The sequence below is a fragment of the Eschscholzia californica genome, unplaced genomic scaffold, assembly GCF_041429995.1.
Source record: "Eschscholzia californica isolate CP2 unplaced genomic scaffold, dmEscCali1.0.p SCAF_6, whole genome shotgun sequence".
Taxonomy (NCBI): domain Eukaryota; kingdom Viridiplantae; phylum Streptophyta; class Magnoliopsida; order Ranunculales; family Papaveraceae; genus Eschscholzia; species Eschscholzia californica.
This window is the reverse complement of record NW_028238483.1, coordinates 25,278,449-25,287,191: the sequence shown is the minus strand read 5'-3', so window position 1 is coordinate 25,287,191 and position 8,743 is coordinate 25,278,449. Positions and strand designations below refer to the sequence as shown.

Genomic DNA, 8,743 nt, shown 5'->3' with positions numbered 1-8,743 from the left:
ATCTCTCATCTCAGCGAGCTACGTGGCTACGCCTCTTGCTTCCACGTCCAATTTGCATGCTGCAAAAGAACGGCCAACGTCATGGCCCACGAACTCGCGTCAATAGAGTTAATTAGCCTTGATTAATTGTCTAAGGTCATCTTATTGTTCAATTAGTTTTCCTTTTTATTTGTAATGGAAACAATATGATATATGGTATCTTATTTTCACTCAAAAAAAAAAAACATTCTTCTGCACCATCTTTTCTTTTTTTTTGTTGAAATGCACCATCTTTTCTAGTTGTTGACATTTATATTTTTTTAAAGTACTGAAAAGAATACATAAATTATATTTTTCGAAAGTACTGAAAAGAATACATAAACTCTTGTTCCATTCAAGGCAGTGCATAAAGGGATATATCTTTCTCTACCTATATGCTATATGGTAGTGATAGTATACACCTATTTGGAAACCAGATTGTCCCTACAGGCGTTTTCTTTCGTAGACCCATAACTAACCTAATGATTAGTCAGTTGATATGATCAGATGGAGTTATTCATAAAGAAATAACATATGGAGAAGCTTTAGACATCTAATGTTATTGAATTTCCACCCTATGTATTGTTTTCCCTTCGACTTCAAAGTTTTTGCAAAACATCTCAGTTAGTTCATCATCGATCAAGGTTTTAAAAATTGTACAATCTTTTTTAAAATCGAGTTTCTAACCTTTGGATTTTTAGTTAATGTTGCCATGAGACAATTATTTAGGGAGGACATAAATTTTTATAGAATAAAAGAAGCATCAATCAAGAACATCAATATATACAATGGTAAGGACAAATGCTCCAAAACCTAAACCCAATAATAGAGACCATATAAATTACAAGATAAATTTTAGCTAGAACAAATGATCTTGCATATCACTCCCTCATCCTGTATATATTTTCCCCTTCTGGTAGGATTGGTTCCATTTTTTGTAATTCTACTCGATAAAAACGAAAAAATAAAATTCAAAATGAGCAATTCAAAACCCCCTTCCTTCCTAACAATATATAATGGGGTATAAATGAGGAAACTCACATAAAATGTGAGATCAGATCATTCATTCCTTGCCTGTAGAAGAAGCTTGTCTCTGTACTCCAGGAGGAGCACTTGGCATGGGGAAGTTAAAATTAACCTGAGCATTTGCAAACTGGGGAGCTTCCACATATGGACTCTAATTATCGGTCCAGTTGCAAGAGATTAAAAGAAACAAGTCAGTATTTATCGGTTGAATCTGTAAAATAAGTAGTAATAACAAAACTAAATAATAGAATATCGATTGCTCTAAAGTAAGTGTTTCAGCTCTAAAGTAGTAATAACAAAACTAAGTAAAAAGGTAGTAACAACTCACAGGTATCCAACTTGTTTCAACAAAAAAAAACTCACAGGTATCTAACAAATTTTCGAATTTCAAGTACACATCCTCCAGGTTATAAGTAATTACTCTCGATTGACTTCGGCTTTTAAAATGTTCGGACAAGCTTTTTGAGGTCGTGTCAAATTATAATCTTGTGAACTCTCCAAGTGCTTAATTCAGTTATTGAAGTAGGCAATCTAGTTTTTTACTAATTAATTTTGACAAGTTAGATCTTTATTGGATGAGACTGCGGTTGTATGATGGCACAATGAGTGAAGATGCCCTAGATATATATTCTCGGGCATGAGAGTATCCTTTGCCTATACGGCTCTAATCTTACACGCTCTCTCGAGTATGGCGTTCCTTGATCTTAACACATGTCTTTTTTGTAGATGACAAGATTGGCGTTTGGCCAATCACATGTGAGCCTCGCCCTAATACCGTATGAAGTTTGTGGTCATGACAGCACCCCTTTGCCTATGTGGGAGTGTGGGACTACTCCTAAAAAATGGGCCCTAAATACATTAGCTTCCCGTGAGCCTCACTTTTCACAAATAGCAACTTCCAGAAAACCAACCCAAAAAAGAGGGTTACCCAAAATATTCTCATTATTCATCTTCAATCAATGAAGACGATCGGTTTTTCAATTAGTTTACTCATTCAAAATCGACTCCAAAACCTGCAAGCTTGTGAAAATAACTGCTCAAGATCATGCATACGAGAGAAATACCTGGGGTGTTGGAGCTGCATAAGCGGGAGGTGGAGATTTGGGAGAAGTTTCTGGAGAACTACTGTTATGGCTTCGATCACTTTCATTTAGCTTTTGAACTGGAGCGTCACCTTCGATCCCACCATTCGACTTTACCCTCTAAGTATAAAACAACATCACAATGAATAAGTTAAAATGAATATTATACGTTCAGAAGTATACATAAATGCCAGATATCATACCTGAAAGACCTTTCCAAGAGTCTTCAACCCCTTGGCACGAGCACGAAGCTCCTCTTTCTTCACAGAGTTGTCTTGAAGAACCTAAAAAGAACCAAGCCGAATATATTGACCAAATTTATTGGTGAGAAGATCAAACCCAAATCCATGTTGCTCGACTTCTAGAGAAAGAAAAAACCTAATTCCAGCAAAGAAAACGAACCATCTGACAGACTCGTGATAAAGTTGCTTCAATATCGGCAACATTAAGTTTCCAAAGAGAATCAATCATCAACTCTTTGTGAGCCGCTGTGTATTCTTCAAGCTCTTCTTCGGAGTAATTTCCCTCACTACTGAGTTGTTTCTTCATGTCCTCCTGAAGTTGAATCAAAGCAATTGCACCTATCATGGGTATAGAGAAAAATGAATGACAAACCCAAAGAGATATGAGTAACCATGTTTTCGTAGTTAATGTTTGATCTATTAACCTGTAGCAGCTGTTACTTGAGATTTGATGAAGTGGCCTTTGTTTCTAAACCACTCAGCAATAAAAGGAACTCCCAAATATATTGCTTTCTTCCCTAGTTCTTTAGCTGCCTGCCTTGCGTATATGTAGCCAATTGTGCTCAACATATCGACACCATAAGCTGATAATAAAGATACACAACTTGGACCATGAGAAAAAAAATTGAGAAAACACACAATGAAGTTGAGCGTTATGGATGGAGAAAAAGGAAGCTTCTGAAGGGTCTAATTGAAACAAATGTTAACACATTGTCGCTCACGCCCTTGTATATGATGTATGATGAGTTATGTGATGTCGGATATCTGATTTTGAAATAGAAGAAAGTTGCTAAGTTATAGCATTGACACTTACAGTTAGGACTATCTCCCATGTCTGACACTCATATACTCTTTTTGTAATTCTCGCACTCACTTAATGTGAGATTTTGATGTACATCATCTTCTGTCTACTTGCATTGATTGTTGCAGACAATCAGGTTATGGCCATAAAATACCAGTGTAGGTTAACTTATATTAACTATAATACTATAATGTAACAATGGTTGATCTAAGTGATAATCATTCATATTACTGTTTCATAAAATACGTAAAAACTTAACATGTTACTCATCAAATCAACGCTAACATTTAACTACGACAAGCTAATAGTTAATTAGCTAATCCAAAACCACGTTTTGTACGTTTTTTCAAAAGAAATAACAGCCAAATAGAAAGCTCTATAGTTGCTCACTAATTAAGCAAACCTTTGTGCACGAGAGAGTACCCTTACATTTTTTTGCATATTTCTTTCATTTGAATAGCACATACATGAAAAAACATGCTTTCTGTTACAACAAAATCTGCTAGAAATTAGGTTTTCAAAAACATCTCATATCTCTGTACCCGACTTCTTGCTTCTTTCTTCCTCCTTGTTTCAGTTCTTTCACTCAAATCTCTCCTAGGGTTTACTAATCAAGGTTTAAAATCGAAAAGGGAGAAAGAAAAATCAAAATCTACACATTTCTTGACTAATGAAGAAAATTTATCAAGAAAAAACTTTATGAATCAAATTTTGGTAATTTTCTTCATCCTCTCTTTCTCTTTTATTTTTTTAGTAGTTCGGCATACTCGGAATATCCCATAAGTTTGACCAATTTCAACTGAAATCTTGGAAAAATAGCTTGTAACTGTGATTGCATTTCCACATCTGTGGAAACCAAAAAACTTTGACGGTTTCGGCAAAACTTTTAGGAAGTTTAGTACCTGGGCTGGGTACACCATTTATACAACAGATTCCATTTTTCTACTTTTGGTTGTTTTTGCAACAAATTATTGAAACGATAATTTTGAAGAAAACCATGTCAATGAATTAAAATCTTGTTGTATAACTGTTATAATTTTGTTGCACCTATAGTTTTTGTAAGGAAAAATGCACATTACAAAAGATGTCTACCTCATGCAAAAACAAATTAGAATTAGTCAACGACCTTGATGGTCCCATTGTTCTCTGGAAGGCATATCAGGAATATACGACCACAAAAATTTAATATGTGTTGCCTCCTTAAGATATCAAATGCTTCAACACTATATCTATAACTAAAGGGTACAAAGTCATGGACACCACATAAGACTTGTTTGGACATATGGAAATGCTTAAATGATAAACATGAGAAAGAAGTTGGGACTAAAGCACTACCAGCATTAGAGAGCCTAGACACCTCTGCTTCAGCATGACTAATAAAGGCGTCTTTATTTCCTTGTACGTACTGGTTCAGCCGATCTTTTAGTGTTTCTGCAAGCTTCTCTTCCCTTTCTTTTTGAACCGACTGTGGCAGAATAATTTGTTAAAAGAACTGAAAGGAAATTCAAGTTTTTTGCGTATCGGATTTTAACAATGCAAAATAGTTAAGCTGAAACTGAAACAATTCAAGCATTGAAGCATGTAGATGTGAAGTTTCAAGGGAGATGCTAACAGAGATCAGTTGGTAGCATAAGCAAGAAAGCCAGTTGCTAAACCAGTTATCTACTCTGAATAACCATGATTCTATTTTAGCTCTTTAAGCCAAATCTAGCACGCTGAAATGAGTAGATTTCTACCTTACTTTAAATGGCTCAGAGATCAAACCTCATATTACTTTATTAATGATATAGTAGACTAAGATAATATGCTTGATGTAAGACAAATGTCTTATGAGTCTAGTATATTGTTAATAAAGTAACACAGAGGTTTGATTTCTGAGCCAAGTTGAAGTGTTGAACCTTATTAAGTTTTGCAACTAAATTGGGCACTCCTAATGACAGTTAACCTTGCCTATATCAAGGAAAATTGAGGACACTAAGATACTATTCCAAATTAATGCTTACTTTATTGAATGGCCGACCGAAGTTAGTTCTCAGCACATCGTGTTAGCAAGTAGCAAGGGTGGGAGAGTTATATTCTTTCTGGCATATCACGGAGAAGAAAATTTCCCCAGCTATTCAGCTCGTAATAGAGTTTTAAGTTTTTGAACTATTATCTGACAGATGAAAGCATTGAGTAAAGCGTGATTTAACCTCGCCCAACACAATCTCACCATGTCATTTAACTTTTGTCAGGTCTAGACACGTGTTGACGGCTATGAAAGTTAAGAGTCGAGATAGGATTCAAAGAGAATACATACAAAATCTTACCCTCATTTTTTCTTGAACCTTCTTGGCATCAAATTGTTCTCCTTCCGTAAAAATGTCAAGCGAAGCCATAGATGCCATAGCAAGCTGGCCAATATATTCTTCAAAAAGTTCACTTCCAAAAAGCATTGCGAAAATAGCTGCTGGATCAATGATCGCATCGCTGAAATAGTCGTCCAGAAAATAAATTAGTTATTGAGTATTAACATCAGTATCTGGGTTTTTGTTTCTGTTGAATTGAGATGCATTATCCAAAATGGTACAGAAAGGGAAACTTACGTTGAAATTCCAGATTTTCCATAAGTATCATAAGCCTGTCGTTGTGTTGGATCACTAAGTACTTGGTAAGCCTCGCCCAAGACCTGAAACCATCTTCATTAACTAATAATATAATGAACATTATACCGATATATAAAAAAAACAAGAACCTTGGCAGTCTCGTTAGTAGATAAATTCACTTCCATTCAAAGAGAACAATTAAGGCACAAAATCTTGATATTATTTTCTTAAACATATATATGAAATTATCATCTCATTCCTATTCTCTTCAACTCTTTTCTTTTTCCTCTTTTTATCTTTCCTTACAAGAACTTGTTATTGGCTATATCGAAATACAGAAGAGTATTTACCATACTATCCAAAAAGATGTTATGCTTACCTGGAACTTTTGGGCTGCTAGAGGATCGTTCGGATTTTTATCTGGGTGGACCTGCCGTGCCTACAGCACAAAAGATGATATAAATCAATTTTCAAATAAAAAAAGTAACGAGTAGATATAAACTTGACAACATTCTGAACAGGCATGAGAGTTTCACTGCACAATATTGATAAGAGTTCATGTTTACATTTAACTTGGTGTTGAAGAGTACAATAAGTTTCTTTCAAGCTTAAAGAAACAGTTGTTGAACGAAGAAACAGTTGTCGAACGACACCGCGACCACTAACTCCAACTTCGTTTTCTCTATTTTGAGAAATAAACGATCTTTTTATCCAATTCCTTGGAAAAGGTATTCTTGGAGAAGGTAATGAACATCTCAGAAATAAGCGATCTTTTCTCTAAATGAACTGCGGTTCTGACGCTACATCTGGATGACTGCTATAAATTTAAATGTTTACCAAATCAAGAAAGAAGCCTCTAAATAGTAATAGAAATCCCTATACTCATCATAGGACAATTAACCTACCAAGTTTAGGCAAAATTACAAAGATCAAGCAACTAGGCAGTCATACTGTTATTAGCTTCGGCCAACAACTTTCTTTAGTACTAATAAGTAATGACCCTGGAGATGCAAAGTTTGACAATAATCCCTTCAATCTTCCATACTTAATTTATTGTGTGGTACTTCCCTTCGGCTGGACTAACAACAAGAAGAAAAATTCTGGATCTCACGAAGTTTGACAACCAGATAGTAAAATGCTAGCAAGTAGCACCTCATTTGACCCTAGTTACATACGGGGGAAGGTGGTTTCAAAATAAAACATCACTAACGTAAATATACAAAATTATGGCAACAAATAGAATCTTCAATCATACATAGATCTCTACAAACTATCCACGTTATCATTATTTTTACTAAATGGGGTTAGAATCAAGTATTAGAATAGGATATAAAATGTGACTGGATATCTTCTGAATTACTCCTAAATTGGGCAAATACTATGTTTTTTGCTAAGAAATAAGTTGCCTCAGTTACAAACAAAGAAGAGAGAAAAAATGGCAGAAAAAATGTCTTAATCTTCGTAAAGTTATCAAATGCTCTATCAAGGAAGCATCTTTAGGACCTGATATAAACAAAGGAAACATAGGGAGAAAATAAGCATAAATTTTCAATTAAATTTAATGAGCCTACCAACCAATATTTAAGTATAAGGGCCTACCAGTGACCAAACCCTAAACCTAATATCTCTACTTCATTTCAATTAAAAGTTCCTTCTCCGGTTTTGAATTTAACATCAAAATCCACAGTTACCCTCCTTTAAGGTAGCATTTCCTCCTCAAAAACCTAATTTTCTTCTTCTTCTTCTTCTAAGACATACCAGATCACTATAAAATGAAATGATCTATCCTGTTTCTCTCTCTATCTATCAATTCCTCTTCTCAATCGACTGAAAGATTAGTATTATTAATGAAGAAAGACAAATTAAACGAAAAATTGGCCATACCTTGATGTAATAAGCTTTTTTAATTTCAGTTTCAGTAGCTGAAGGATTAATCCCCAAAACATCGTAAAATTCTGTATCTTTCACCATTTTGAGACAGAGCTCACTCCGATCTGAACCTGTGGTTTTGTTTCAGTCTCTAAATTTGAGGATCGGTTGAGACTGAGAGAATAAAATCAAAATTCGAAGATGATTTCTTTTATCCTTGTTCTATTATTGAGCCTTCTTAATCTAACCCGAACTAGAAGAGGAAAGGTTTATCAGCTTTTGAATCGTTGCTCCGGTGCTATAGGAAAAGACACTGCCGCTTTAGAGATAGAAAATGGATAGTTTATAGACAGAGAGAGAGAGAGAAAAAAAGAGGAAGACGGAAAGGGACAGTTTCAAGGGGAGCGCGGAATTTATATTCCCCGCCCTACAAAGTGGTCACATAAACAAAAGCTGATGCGGGAAACAATAATTGGGGAGATGTGTAAAATGAGGATACCATCACAATATTGTTGTGTGGGTATTTTGAGAAAATAAGAGTTTTAAACACAAAAAAAAAAATCAGCAAATGCATCCTATAGGTCGCCAGTAAGAGATAGCCGACAACTTTATAGCTCATCTTCACTCTCTTCTTTGTCTTCTCTCTTCTATGTCTCTCTTTTCTCTCTAAGTTTCGGTGAAAAGAATGGTATTTTTGTCAGGACCCTTCGTCTGGAACAAAAAGAGCGGATAGAGGAGATAGAAGAGAAGAGAGCAAAGAGAGATGGGCGACGAACGAGATGACGGAATTATTGTCGAGAATCATTGTCGTCGGTTTAATAATCGAAGTTGGTGGCGGGAAAGAAGATGAAGAAAGAAGTAATAAAAACTTCAAGAGTGGGGGATATATGTTTGGAGGAAACAACAAATTTTTGTTTCTGCACGAAACTTTCTTTCCAAAATTCTCCAAAATTTCGATTTTTTTTCCTGTTTCAAATCACAAATTTTGTTGCCCTTTGATTCGTTGAATTTTAGTTGTAGTGGCTTATAACATTGCCACCTCTATACTCAAGTGTGATAAAATGTGAGTGAGGGCAGGAGGACCATGTTTATCTAGGTTACCGAGGAAGTTTATGTAGT

General features: G+C 35.1%; 1 protein-coding gene across 1 annotated transcript; it reads right to left on the bottom strand.

Moving 5' to 3' along the window:
- Positions 1 to 742: 742 nt before the first annotated feature.
- LOC147532854 (chaperone protein dnaJ 10-like) lies at positions 743 to 8,068 on the bottom strand. Its single transcript, XM_086647962.1, has 11 exons — positions 7,640 to 8,068; positions 6,135 to 6,194; positions 5,756 to 5,838; positions 5,480 to 5,639; positions 4,506 to 4,635; positions 2,794 to 2,952; positions 2,529 to 2,707; positions 2,330 to 2,410; positions 2,109 to 2,246; positions 1,060 to 1,195; positions 743 to 961 (listed from the first exon to the last, which is right to left on the bottom strand). Exons 1-10 carry the CDS (start codon positions 7,724 to 7,726, stop codon positions 1,082 to 1,084), a joined length of 1,191 nt encoding a protein of 396 aa, XP_086504088.1. The 5' UTR covers positions 7,727 to 8,068; the 3' UTR covers positions 743 to 961; positions 1,060 to 1,081.
- Positions 8,069 to 8,743: the final 675 nt, after the last annotated feature.

Excerpts from the sequence above, each read along its gene's own strand:
- LOC147532854 (XM_086647962.1), bottom strand. The coding sequence starts at position 7,726 with ATGGTGAAAGATACAGAATTTTACGATGTTTTGGGGATTAATCCTTCA. Across the intron at positions 6,195-7,639 it reads AAAAAGCTTATTACATCAAG|GCACGGCAGGTCCACCCAGA; the intron begins GTATGGCCAATT and ends TTTGTGCTGTAG. Across the intron at positions 2,708-2,793 it reads TCAAGTAACAGCTGCTACAG|GTGCAATTGCTTTGATTCAA; the intron begins GTTAATAGATCA and ends TACCCATGATAG.